Source organism: Athene cunicularia (assembly GCF_003259725.1).
Source record: "Athene cunicularia isolate RWA chromosome 1 unlocalized genomic scaffold, athCun1 chr1_part2, whole genome shotgun sequence".
Classification (NCBI taxonomy): domain Eukaryota; kingdom Metazoa; phylum Chordata; class Aves; order Strigiformes; family Strigidae; genus Athene; species Athene cunicularia.
This window is the reverse complement of record NW_020799092.1, coordinates 11,958,468-11,972,744: the sequence shown is the minus strand read 5'-3', so window position 1 is coordinate 11,972,744 and position 14,277 is coordinate 11,958,468. Positions and strand designations below refer to the sequence as shown.

At 39.8% G+C, this 14,277-nt stretch overlaps 1 protein-coding gene across 14 annotated transcripts in view; it reads left to right on the top strand.

Moving 5' to 3' along the window:
- CACNA1C (calcium voltage-gated channel subunit alpha1 C) overlaps positions 1–14,277 on the top strand; it is a 444,106-nt gene that overhangs the window by 231,817 nt on the left and 198,012 nt on the right. For all 14 annotated transcript variants that reach the window (XM_026841170.1, XM_026841183.1, XM_026841181.1 and 11 more), the window contains exon 4: positions 7,014–7,153. In XM_026841170.1, the coding sequence (XP_026696971.1) occupies positions 7,014–7,153 (140 nt within the window). The remainder of the gene's footprint in view (positions 1–7,013; positions 7,154–14,277) is intronic.

Genomic DNA, 14,277 nt, shown 5'->3' with positions numbered 1-14,277 from the left:
CTATTGTTCAATTTCAGTCCAAAAAAGAAGAAACCTTGAGAAACAACACCCAAGAGATTTCTGCTATTGCTAGCCAAAAACAGTAAAGAAAAATGTTATATAGGTTAGACATTATCTAATCAGCACCAGAGTCCAAATTTTAAGTCCAAACGGATGCATAATCCAGGAAGGCACACGCTTGACCATCTCTATTGTGCAAAATGAGGCATCCCACTGGGAAGCATTGATGTGCAATGGAAAGGAAATAGCAAATCTGTTAGATTATTCTGAGGACTGGAGGTGTGTTTAGAATGATAAAATATGCATATAGAATCTCAGAAAAAATATAGGTTGATAGGGACTTGTGTGGGTTGTCTAGTCCAAATACCAACTCAAAGCAGGGCTGTCTTCAAAATGAAATTGAGTGGCTCAGAATCTTCTCTAGTATAAAGGTTTCAAAACAATTCTCCTCTCATTGTAGTCCAAATGATATTGGCATGTCAACCCCTTCTGAAATGTAGGATGAAAAATAATTACAGTACTTGATATAGATGGAGCCTGTTTCTCCACCTATCGTTAGTAGAAAATGTAGGTGAAATAATGGTAAATCAGAACAGTAATGGCATTCATCTTCTGTATTTTGGTTTGAGTAAATAAGGAATATAGGGCTCACTGAAAGGAAAATGTGTTTGTAAAAGGTAGCGAGCACAGGGGATTGATCCCCTCGTTCCTTGGCTTTGTATTACAGTTGGACTCTGACAAAAAATGTAATTCCACTGAACCTATAAATAAATGCAAATTCATCCTTGCCAAAGTGCTGTAAGAAAAATAAGGATTTTAGACTAGATCTCACAAGAAGTTTATGCATGAAGTATTAGTTGATTTACCAAGGAACTCTTGAACATAGGGCATGTGTATCAGGTTTGTAATCATTCAAAACTATTAATGTTCTCTCTTCTGTTCATTTCAGTTGGAGGTTCTTTAAATGCATCAAGGGCATGTTATTAATTACCATGAAGTTCTGAAGTCTGGCTTGCACTATATTCCCATTTTATAATTGCTCATTTCAGATTAGTGAGAATTCTGTCTTTGGTTTATTCTTCTGGCATTGAACACCTTGAAGAACTTAAAAGATGGTATTTCTGCAGTGCTTGGTGTGAACTTAACTCTGCTCATTGTAAAGCCTGATGTTACATAGGTACTGCCTTCACTTGGAGTGGAGGGAAAGCAATGCTGATCATATTTGACAATCTAACCTTTCAGAAGCTGTTCTGTTTCCCAACACGGTGGGTTATGTTTAGTTTAGTGCTAGTCACCCACTTCTTTCTTTGGGCTTATTTTATCCTTGACAAGTAAAATCAGATAGTGTTCTTTTGCTTGATCTTTGGGAATATTCTTTTTGGGGAACAGGTAGAACTGTGTTTTAGGACCAGCAGTAACAGCAAATGGAGTTATGTTCAGCAGTATGCTATCTTATCATCCCTTTCTATTTATCAAGTAAATGGATATGACCACTTGTTTCTGCAGTGGCAGTAATTTTAAGGATAAAGAAAGAAAAAGAGTCCAAACATGATCTCTCCTTTAAGTTTTATTCCCTCATGTGCTTGTGTACTATTTTCACACATATTTAGCTGAAAATGTCTCCTGAGTAACTGAGTATATTCAGAAGTAACTCACTGTCAACAAACTGTTTTAACATCTCCTTTACTGAACTGATCCTTTAAGTGCACACATGTGGCTCTTCCTCACTGAAGGTCGGAGTTATTAATGCTAATAGTAGCCTTCAGGTCAGCATATTCACAGTGAGGATATCCATATCTCGGATGTGATGATAACTTGTAATCCAAACACATGGAGCTTTTTTTCATAAAATCTCTGGGCTGTCTTTCCCAGCACTGCAGTTTAGTCTCCTTACCGTCCATCAGAAAAAGATTGTTTTCCCTACTAGGAAAAAGTCTGTGTGCTTCCACTCTTGACTTGTATCTTTCAGAGCCTATTTATGAAATTAATGCCAAAACATCCTGTATGACAGGGCCTTAAAATACTGTGGTTTTCCTTGGACTGCTGAGTATTTGCATTACTGAAGAAATGTATTCTCTTATGTTTAAGGAAGCACTAGGGAGTAATAATGCAGACACTGACGTAATGTGGTCTAAGGTCAAACAGGCAGCTTTGTAAAGGTTCTAGCCGTGCAGGGCTTGCTGCACATTACTTCAAATAGATAAGCTCTAGTTTTTGAAACATGGTTTGTAACAAACCGAGCAGAGTGCAAACATAGAGAGACAGCAAAATCTGAGAAAACCTTTAGTGACTGAATTTAAGACTGCAGACTCTTTAGACTGGGGTGTATGAGATGAGGTGACCTGATTGTGATTTGAGCCTTGAGTAAATCTTGCAAAACCTTATAACCTAGTAGTGCTATTGGGTGGATGGTTTTGGAGAGCTAGGATCAAGATACAATGAATCATTTTGGGGACCATTTCTCAGAAACAACACTAGTCTACTCACTCCTCTCCTGACAGAAGAAAAGCCTCATGGCATCCTACAGTAATTTCCTTGAATTTCCTGTTTTCATTCTCCGTTTATGAACACAGTATGTCATTAGGTACAGTTTAAAAACTGTAAACAAACATGTGGTGTCTTTGGAAGGCACGTGGGATTAGAGGAATTTTGTATTTAATACATTAATCCTCTTTAGGAAATATGTTTTAGACCCTTAACAGTAAGTTAATGTTTATTTCTTTGTTAAGACTAAGATGATGTACAGCTTGTTTCTTGGCAATGTTAGTGCTGGCTAATCTGTCAGCTAGGGTAGCTGGTGCTCATGTCCTCTGTCTATAAAAACCAAAACAAACTCAAAAAAACCCCAGTGGTAGAGACAGTACTAAAACATCTGGGTATGCTCCAGAGATGTATCAGTTTTCTAAAACTCTTGTCCTTCCTCTTCTTCCACTCGTATATTGTTGGGGTTTTCCTTTGGTTTTTGAAACGTTTCCACCACTGTTGCCCAAGGAGGAAGCTCCTGCTTTGTAATTCTGCAACCTGCAATGTGCTCCATGTGTCTTAGCTATGTCAGCATGGTTCATATTTCTAAGACAAAATGAAAAAATACTGTTCCCTCTTTCTTACAGTTCCAAAGTAAGTTCCTTCTCTTTTGATGTTGTGGTTTGGATTTGTGTTTCAAGGGACAATGTTGTTGCTGTCTCCTTTCCTTCCCACAAAGGTGGTGGGCATTTTCTCTCCCTGTCAGCAGGGAGCTCTCAAAGAGAAATGCCAATGTTTGTCTAGCTTGGTTTCTTTTAAAATGGTACCACATTGGCTTCTCAGAGGAGTGGGGTTATAGATACTTTTGGGAGCTTGAAGCACCGGGGCCCAGTCTGCATAACCTGTTAGAGCAAAGCTTCAAATGACTAGCCAGAAGTGTAAATGCCCATTTAGCAGAGGCAAATTAATAATTTTGCAGCTGCTGAAGGCAGCAGGACCTCCTCTCATTTCTAACCCGAGGCAGGAGGTGGTTGAGTCACATCTGTGAGTTCACCAGGCAAGGTGGCATCAGAACCGGGACTGCAACCCAAGTTCCTGGGAACCCAGTTAGGCTACGTCATTAATGAGTTATGCTGTGTTTGTAAAGGCTCTTGAGTTTTATTGTATAAGGAGAGAAGGGAACACAAATTAATTAGTAGGCTTTTCAAATTCTTCTTGGGTCTAAGCAGGAGTAGCTTCCTGAAATGGTCTTGGAGTAGCTGCGCTGTTCAAACTCGGCAGTATTTTTCCTCTAGTTTTAGATCCTGAAATCATTAATTTAAGTGCAGATGATCATAAAATTTCTCTTCTCTGCTCAGCATTATGTAACTTATGTTCTTTTCAGAGGCTTTTATAGAGTTTCATTTTTTATGAATCTTTCCACGTTGGCCAGAGCATTGTAAGGAATTTATTCAAACAGCTTGTAGCTGTATATGTGTGTGTGTGTGTGTATATATATATATATATATATATATATGCATATATCTAAGTTTAAGTATATATATGCATGTGTGTGTAATGTTTTGGCATATTATTACCTCAATAACATAGTTCAACAAACAGCATTATTACAATAACAAAACAGGAGTCTGTAGTCCCATAGGCATCTTTGCAGGCAAAAATATATAAGGCTGCTAAACCCAACCAAATGGAACCTGTTAGTTGTTGAAATACTGGCTACTCTGCACAGTATTAAAAAAAAAAAAAAAAAAAAAAAAGTTGTTCCAGAATTTTCTCAAATATTTGCTTTCTTGGACTTTTGATTGCATTAGTACAGGTATTTCAATGTAATGCATGGGGTGGAAAGACTCTTCTGGCCAGCCACAGAAGAAGCGCAAAGCCAGACGGATCTGGCAGCAGCATTTGTCCTAGGTTCTCCGGAGGTCAAGGACAGTGTTTGCTGTTAAATCACTGGGCATGGGATCGGTGTTAGGCCTTCCTCTTCAATTGTACTGCCAATTTGCTTCAAACTGGACCTGGATTTATTAAACAAGAGAGTGAGCTCCTCAGCATCCTCTTGATATCAGTCTAGGGCTGTGACTACTAAGCAAAGTTTTAGGGGAAGGCTGGTTTTTAGGGCCTACGGCATTTCTTCCATGAGCCCATGACTCTGTTTACAGAGTGGGATGCCAGATGAATTGAGGGTAACCTCAGATGCAGTCTGAATGAGAGTGGTCTCTGACCTACTGTGGCCCTTTTTGCAGGAGGGAAGGAGAATTTGCCCATGACTGTGTAAAGCCCATGGCTGAAACAGGGAGTGAGACCCACTGGGCTGGGTTGCAGCAAGAGAGGTCTTTGCTTCCATCCTAGATGTTTGTTCATATTTAGTGAGGCTATGTCCATCCCAGTCACAACACTCATTACTCCCACCTCTGATTCAGGGCAGGTTTTTCCCCCTACAGAGTCCATTTCCATCTTCCTCCAACTTCTACACAGGCTTTACCTAATCCTTTCAGAGGTGGGGCATTGCCTCCCAGGCAGGGCTACTGTGGGCTGTCTATGCAGGGTCGTGTCTGGCCTTATGCTGTGCTGAGAAGAGGCATGTGGCTGCACAAAGGTGCAGGGCAATCGGAAAGGCACAGCGTAGATTTCCCATCACACAATCATTTTGTGGTTTATTTGGGGGTTTTTTAAGACGTTTTGTGACAGCTCGTCTTATTTTACAAATGGATGCATAGAGCTTGATGTTTGGGTCTGTTTAACTGTGGTTTTGTCTATCAATTAGTACCCGTTCAGCTGCCATCAGCAGTGGAAGAAGGGATGCCAGGTTGGTCCCTTCTAGGAGGGTGCAAGCCATTATGGAGCTCTTTTTTGTGGCCAAACCCATGGCTGGACTCCTGGTTGTTAGCACTTATGTGCCAATTCCTGTGCTAAATAAAATAATGCACTATTTGTAGAGCTGGGGACACAGTGGTCACTAGTATTGTATGCTGTTGTTTCCTTCTTCAAGTTCAAGGGGAGGAAAGTCCTTAGTGTGCTGACCTGTGTCCATCTGGGACAACAATGAAGACATTCTGTGCTGTGGGCATGTTCAAAAGCTTTACAACTGGATCAGATAACTACAGAATTATACTTTTTCTTTTTTAGGTATTCCCATTACTAAACACTGGGGAATAATACTGCAGGCATTGTGAAAGCATTGTCGGAGGGAAAATGCAATATTTTAAAGCACAAACATGTACCTGCTACTGTCAGATGGAATTTCTCAGCTGTGTAAAATAAAATGTTAATGTAAGCATGCAGATGATCTGGAAATCGACTTTTTTGATCAACATAAGTTCTTGTTAATTACCTGTAGCTGAATGGAAGAGATTCACAAGGGCAGCTGAGTCAAATGATGGAGTGATTTTTTTGCAATCCTGCATATGTTGTATTGCTGTATCATATGAAAGTGTCATACATGTATTCAGCTGGACAGAGGAACAGAGCAATTGCAGTTTGGAGCTGAAAAGAAGAATAGAGTAGTGACCTCTCTGATTGTATTGCGGGGTACCTAATAAGATATGACCAAGAATACCTAGGGGTTTTAATTTATATATTTCTTGGGTTTTTATTTCTTTAATGTGAACTTTTAATAACTTACATTGTAGTTTGACCTTGCAAGAACCTAGTCTTCTTTTGCTGTCATCTACTTTGCACATACTTCTTTCCCACTCAGCTTGCCACGCAGCACTTTTGTAGTGATTACCTAATGCTTCAGTTTCCCTCCTACCTAGGTGGAGGTCCCTACCATTTCTGCAATACTGCTATGCTTATTCCACACTGGGGCTAAAAACCCCAGAGATGAGAGACAGTGAGCCTGTGTACTAACTCCAAAAGCCTGCTTGCTTGTCCTGAATCTAACTGTACTGTCACTGGAAGTGACTCTGTTTGCACGTGCTTAATTGCAAACTGCTTTTCACAGGGACATAGACATTTCTGATGGAATGACTAAAAGCCTTTAGCATTAGTCAGCCTGATTTGTAAATCATTTATCACCAATATTCAGCCTACCTGTTCCCCAGCAACAGAAAAGGGAATCCCAAAGAAGGCATAGTTAGACACATGCACCAGTCTCAGGTGGGCCCCTTTATTTCTCCCCATCTCTCTCCCCAGCATGGTATCCAGCAATGTTTTCTCTCCAGAGGCAGAAAGAGACTGGATGCAGTTCACTGTCATGGCTGACAATATTTGACCATACTCTCTAGAGAGCTGAGTGCTAGAACATGCCTGTTGACCCTCTTCTCTCCTCCTTTGCACGGGTCTGTGCAGTGGTCAGACCATGCCAAGGCAAAGGCAGCAAATTTCAGAGCCTAACCAAAATTTATGGCCACCGTCCTGCCAGACTGGTTGCAGACTGTGCAAGTGTGAGGAGAAAAGGCCTCTGGCGAGCTATGCATATTAGGTGTACCCAAGTGGCAAGTCAGTGCATTGGAGGCTGTATGGGTAGACGGTGACAGAAAAAACTGTCCTTATCCATGGTTTGTCACTCATGTTAACCATTGTCTCTCTTGTTCTCTTATCTTCCCCAGGAACGAGTGGAGTATCTCTTTCTCATAATTTTTACAGTGGAAGCATTTTTAAAAGTAATAGCATATGGACTTCTCTTTCACCCCAACGCTTACCTCCGCAATGGCTGGAATTTACTAGATTTTATAATTGTGGTAGTAGGGTGAGTACTGACATTTTGTCTTTGAATGGACTGCACACATGGGGATACATGCAACCTTTGGGAGCATGAGGCTGGGTGAATGCTTGGTACGTTATGTGTGGGTAATGTTAAAGTTTGCTGTCCATCATGTTCCTCCTACAACAACCATTTGTTCCTCCTTTGTTAGCCACCCTACAGACTCCACGTTTTACCAGGGTTTACTGTGTAACCTAAAAATACTGGTCTTCTGCAGTTTTAACTTGATTTGTGCTTATTTCAGTTTGTAGTAATGATGTACCTTGAGGTAAATACTAAGGATTGACAATCAGTTGGAGGACATTTTCTGTCTGGTATCCCTTTCTGCTTAGCCTTTTCCAAGGCTTTCAGTGGTTTACAAGACATGGGAATTAAACTACTCTTTAGGAACAGGGATGAGAAGAGGAAGCAGTGCAAGGCTATTGGACACAAAGTCAAATGCCTGAATATGCTTAACTGGAAGAAAATACTTTTGTTTGTGAATCTGTATGCATATTTTGAAAGAATATTTAGGTGGGATTTGTTAATTAAGGTTAGAGTTGGGTGACGAATAAATTCTACTGTGTTGTGAACTTCTACTGTTTTTTCTCATTCTCAAAGATGGATGAAAAATTTAAAACCCAGATTTTTGTACTTAAACCCAAAAATAATCTCTTCAGTTCAGTTGCACTGTTCTGTTGGTGATTTCAACACTTCTGATTTAGACCCTTTTAATGCTTTAACCTTTTTAAAGACTAATTTTACTGTTGTAGATCAGATTGCCACTCTGAGCTGCAACCTTTCTAATCCCCTTATTCCTCTCTGTATTTTTCAAGCTTGGCATTTAATTTATTTGAATAAAAGCAAAATAAAACACCTTCTGCTTTTTCTACCTAAGGGTAAGAGATAAGCAAGGAGTTTGAACTGTAGTTGTTGAAGGGAAGAGGTGAAGCATAAACTACCCTTGAAGACAAAGAGAACAAGTATTTCTTCACCTGTATAATTTGTCCCATCCTCCCACCACTCCATTGTTAAAGAGTTTAATCGCCCACAACAACTTACAGTCTTTTTACCTCTTTACCAAGGAAACCATGCATCAGCTTCTAGGGAAAACATCATAGGGATATTCTCAGTCATCAAAACCCCCTCATAATTTCTGCCCCAAACCAAATTCCATTTTGCTTCTTGACCATTTTGTGGTGGCCCCACATCAGCAAACTCCTGTGTGCTACCCAATCCCTTCCACTTTCCATATCATGGGGAAAAGTGGGTGGAAAGAGAATTCCCAGTGAGGGGGAGAGAGGACAAGATGGAACCTATTCTTAGTCCCAAGACCTCTCTGCCTCCACATGGGCACAATGCTTCTCCTTACAGCAGTGCTGTAATTGTCTTTCTCCTTCGTTCCTACTCACAGCCAGAGGATTCCACACCAAATTAGTAATTGGAAAGTGAAAAATCCCCAACCGCTTCCTGGAACTGATGTCCAATTCCATAGCTGGTTCTTCCTTTGCATGTCCTCAGATATCTCACCTGCTTGGGAATTGCTGCTTAAATTGAAGAAAGATTGGAGAACAAGAGTCCTGTGAATGTGATTATAACTTTTTCATTTTTATGAGAAAGAGACTTTTTTAAGAGAGGAAACGATACTACTACTTCTTCCATTGGAATGTGAAAGGACAGGGCTCCAGAAATCACAGGGCAGCATTATATCTAGTGTAAGCACAGTCCTTTTCAGTTTTCCTACGAGGGCAGTTAATCAGGAAGATGATATTCAGACTGAAATTAATTCCCTTGCCAATGACAGAAGCTGCAGCTCTCAGCTTTTCTATCTGTACTTGCCTCCAGCAGTTCTCAGTCACTAGATGGGGAACAAAAAATGTAACCAGGGAGGGATTACACTAGTATAATAAACATGGCCAAGACCCCAAGGTCTCTGTTAAATAGTAACAGTCTCAAGTGACAGATACCACTTCAAGGCCAGATGGGTTCCTTTGATGTTTATCTGTTTAAACTCACTCGTATGGTACCACAGCCTAGGCTGGTGCACTGCTTTTTCTCTCCACAACCCCTCTGCAAAATCTACGTGGTGATACCATCTGTTCCTGTTCTGCCCTGTCATCTTTTCCTAGGGGCTGTCTGAAACCCCTCAATGACATTATGTTTAAATTTCAGCATATTTGAATATTTTGTCAGGGAGGAAGTCCCATGGAAAAGGTTTAAAATAAATTTGAGAGAGAGAGAGAGGAGGAAGAAAGCAAGTGCTGGTAAAATTTCCCTGTGATGCCTTTTTCAGCCTATTGATGGAGCTATTGGAGAAAGCTGTGTAAATTGGACACACATTTAGCACTGGGCAGAGGGAATTATTTGTTATGTGGGGCAAAGGATATTGTGAGATTCATACTGGAAGCATCAAGTCCCAAAATGACTCTGGTAATTGCCATTCATGCTTGTTCTCCTTAGGAATCATCTTCATTTTCAATGATGAATGTCCTTGCTACAAAAAGTGGAAAGACTAGGTGGGAAGTATTTCTTCAAGTACAGTTGGAAGTTAAAGCAAAAAAAAAAAAAAAAAAAAAAAAAAAAAAAAAAAAAAAATAGAATTTAAATCCTTTGTTTGTCTCTAAATCCACCTAGGATACACTATTCACCACATGTATCTTGAAGAGATAATACAGCACAACACACAAGTCAATAGATGAAGAGGAAAACAAACGTGTAGGACCAAGCATAAAATCTAGAGGGAAGTGTCAGTTTTATAAAACATTTTTACAAAAATGTGCCTGTATACTTTCCCTTGCCTTCTGAAGATATGTCCCCTGGTATCCAAAGGGATCTTAGAGTCAGTGGTTCCAACAAGGCCACAGGAATATGCAGCAGCAGCAGAGGGGATCATTGAACACAACTGCTACATTTACTGGAGAAAGGATGCACTTTAGACCTGTAGACTTGTAACAGCTTATTGTTCTTGCAGTGTGGGAAATCTGCTTATTCATCAGCTAAAGCTCTTAAAGTTTGATTCTACGGTATCTTTAAATAGCCTATGACCCTGCTATAGCAGCACCATTAAATGTTGCTTTGAAGATAAATGTCTAGAGGGGGTATCAATCAGAGACACTGTGGATAAGAACATTATTAGTTAAGAGTAGAGATCACACCCCTAAAGCTGCCTAATGAGGCACAACCCACAAACATTAACCATTAGTCAAACTGTATCCTGCTTCCTTCAGTTTTACTGTTCCTCTTTTGGAAAACATTAAAACTTTCAGAAATAACATTGATGTCCTTTAATAATAGGCTGTTTGGGAAATTTCTCTTGAGTGAAGACTAACCTGACCATGTTGTGCTAGAAGAATATCTGTCTTTCCTGGCAATACTGTGGTTTGTTTGCCAAGCACAGTCATTCTCTAAGGGCCCATAACTTCTGGCAGAAAAAAGATGTAATTTGAAAGGCAGTCTTTCTTGGGAAGGTAAGCAGTGAAGGTATTTGGAAAGGATGTGAAATTCAGAGCAGACTGGAAAACGTGGTCACAGTGTTTGTCTTTCTGAAGGCCTGTGGGGAGTTTGTAAAGGGCAGACCTAAACACTTTCACACTCACAAATCACAGGTGAACTGTAAAACATTGTGAAAAAAGTCATTGTACTTTACTATTTCTTTATACCTATGGGGATTCTTTCAGCTGTGTTTTTCTGCTGATATTTGGCCTTAGAAATATCAAGCCCTCTATTTCCTCTTTATATTCTGGAGGCCATTGACAAGTTCTTTTTTTGTGCTATAAAAACCAGTGTGCCCTCCCCACAGAGGAAGAGATGAAGAGCTGTAGAGCAGGTTTTACAGCCTTATCATGCTGCTGTTGAGGTCATCTAGCAAAGGGAAAACCTTTTTGATATTTCATACATCAAAAGGTAAAAAGAAAATTGAAAGAAAGGAAAACAGTGAGACTAGCTTCATACCTACAAGTAAATGTAAAAAAAAAAAAAAAAAAAAAAAAAAAAAAAAAAGTGCAGTGTGTCCATACATGTATGTGTGGGATAGAAAATTTTTTTCTACTTTATAGTTCATATGTGTGAAAAGACTTTAGGTGTAGTTATGTCAGAAATGAAATTCAGAAATTAAGATGCTGTTAGTTGTGCTTCATCAATGGAAAGTACTACATCCAGATGAAAATGGAGCATGAATTTAGGGTGACAGAAATTAGTTAGCTGGAAGGAAATAAGATTGATTTCTGTATTGGGTTTTTTTTTTATGGTGAAATTTTCAGTGACCACAAGAGACTAGCCCTCTTGCATTTTTATACTATCCAAACTTTGATTTCTTTGTCAGTACAGTATTCTCACACCATGCGTGGAACATGCATTTCAGCTAACTCGCCTACTGAGAAGAAAGGAAAGAACTGCACCTCCCTCCAACATACCTACTGTAAGCTTTTCGCACAGGTTTTCATCAAAGAGCATGTCTTCTCATGTAAATATAGGGTAGAGGGACTGTGGCCTCCTGTTTTATATGAATAGCTTAACATACATCCATCTCTTTTAGGATTGGAAAACAATTAGCTGAAAACTAGAAAGAGTCTATAGAGCTCATAGAAACTACAAACTGTATATGTGGGGTTTTTCTTAATAGAAGATAATGAAAGGCACAGTCAAAACCCTTACCTTTCTCCTGTGTCTGACCATTGGTGATATTTCTGAACAGCACTTTTTATTATTTGGGTTTTTTTCCTCCCCTTTGGGTCATAATCAGTTACAACCAAAAAAAAACGTTGTAGTCTCTGAGTCATAGATGTCTGCCCATGTCCTAACACAGGAGATCATAAGGACAATGAAATAGGATTGGCAAGATGTACTATAAATTTGAAGAGTGGAGTAGAGATTCAGTAGACCAGATTTGGCACAGTCTAGACCCTAGTACAAAAAGGAGAGAGAGTGAAATAAGAGAAAGAAAAAGTTGTATTGCATTAGTAAAATGTAGGATTAGTGCAGAGGGAGAGCATGGAGTAAATGTGTTAAAGCAGGATTAGCAGAAGTAATGCAATTCAAGTTTAAATGTAAATTATTAAATAAGGAGCAGCAGGAATTACTGCAAATTATTCCTGAAATACAGTGAGCAGATGACTGTGGGTACCTCAAGACAGCACATCAAAGGTGGAGCACACAAACAGGGCCAACTGGCCTGCAGTTGAAGATGCATTAGTCTAGGAAGGCAGGTTCTAGCTCCAGTGGAGTGAGCTGTCCTACTGGTTGTGTTTCTGCTCTTCTGGAATTAATTAGGACATGAATAGCTTTTCTTAACATGCAGTATTCTAGAGCAACCCATGGTTTGCTCAATGCATGAGTGTCAGGAGAAATGCCCTTGGTGCCAGCTGCCAACAGCTGCTGTTTGGTAAAAATTGGAACCCAGTGATAATGGGGACCAGGAGAACAGACCCTCAGTTTTGCACAGTTACTGGCTCAGAGTTCCTTGAGATTTCTTGACTTCAGCATTGCAAGAGAGATGAAAAACAGCATTAGAAACCTCCTGCAGTGATTTTTTTTTTTTCGTCCAGAGGATCCCAGGAGACAGGAACTGTTGCATAGGTGTGTCAGTCATCATCTAGTATAGGAATTCTGTTGACTAAGAAGATAGAAACATTTGAATAAGAAATAGAACACATTTGTAGAGCTTAATCACTAGCTTACTGAAAATATATTAGGCCAAATTTGACCTACAGTGTTTCTATTATGAAGACCAGCAGAAAATTGCAGCTGCATAATTTGTGTACACAGCTCAAGAAATACATGCATTCCAATAATTCATGTTCTTTGCATCAGCCCTTGTTTATCTCTCTCTGTGATATCTGTAGTCAATGCAGTTTTTCTCATAGGTTCTGTTTTTGTCTCCTTTGCATCCTGCTTCTTAGTCTGCAACACCTACAAACTCAGCATCCAACCTCCCCACACAGTTTTTCCCACGCTTGTTACCTAGTTGTTAAATCTTTCTGCAGTGCTTGAAGTTGAGGCTTTGAATAGATCCAGTTAGGAGTTCCTCAGTCACAGCTGACAAGTTTTATAAGACTCTTTATATGACATTTTTTTTTAAAACTGCTTAAGAAACTAACTTTGCATTTTCACTCCTCTAATCCACATTTTTGTGTGGATTTAGTGCTGGGAAAATGTGTTGGTTTAGATGCTTAGTAAATGAATCCTCTTTTTTCTACCCAGGGCAAGCTCTGTATGTTTGTGGCCCTATCTGTAAGTTTTAACAGCAGACTGCAGGGATTGGATCTCCTTGTAAAGCAATCAGGCAGCTCAGTCTCTGCTTGATATGCAGTTTGGGGGCTCTCTGTGGAATATGCCAGTCGGGGTGTATAAATGAGATCTTGACAGAGGCACTGCAGACTGCAAATCTGGAGAGAGAAATCGACCACTGCTGAATCCAGGCCACTCCAACTAGGTTGTTTCTGGCATCCCAGGCAGCTGCTTTAAAGTTACCTTTGGTACCTCCATGGCATGCTACAGGCCAACGGGTCTCTGCCACCAGGCTAGTTTTTTCTACAGACCGCCAAACATCCATTTAGACTGGAACCACTTTTAACCTCTACTGAATTTGGCTGGGTTCAAGCTGATGACTTCAAGGCTGAAAGCAATGTCATTAGCAAATTCATGAGGAATCCATCCTCCCCCAAAGGTACTAATGTCTTACCAGAAAAATGGAAGCTGCTTCCTGAAAGCTAATTTATTAAATCAAGTTCTTATTAGCACATAGGGTGAGCCTTCAGCTCTTTCACAGTGGAACATTGTCTTTTCTGCCCTGCTCTGCCTTTTCAAATGCACTGAATGAGATATCTTCTTCTTAAAGCAGCTACTCCTACTAGGCAAGATAAAACATTAAGACTGGTATAATAAAACATTCTAATAATAAGACTCCTACAGTTTTCAGCTTTCCCTAGCTAATGCATCAGGAGATTTACGAACAGATACACAAACACATAATCTGAGCATACTCCCTTATCTAAAAATTTGCACCCTGCCAGATCTCTATGTTTTATACCAAGTTCTACCTGCAGTGACCTTGGTGAATCTTAATGTCTTGTAAAATGGATGACAAATAATTAATGATTGGATTAATTATGGATGATTACCCCCCCCCCCCC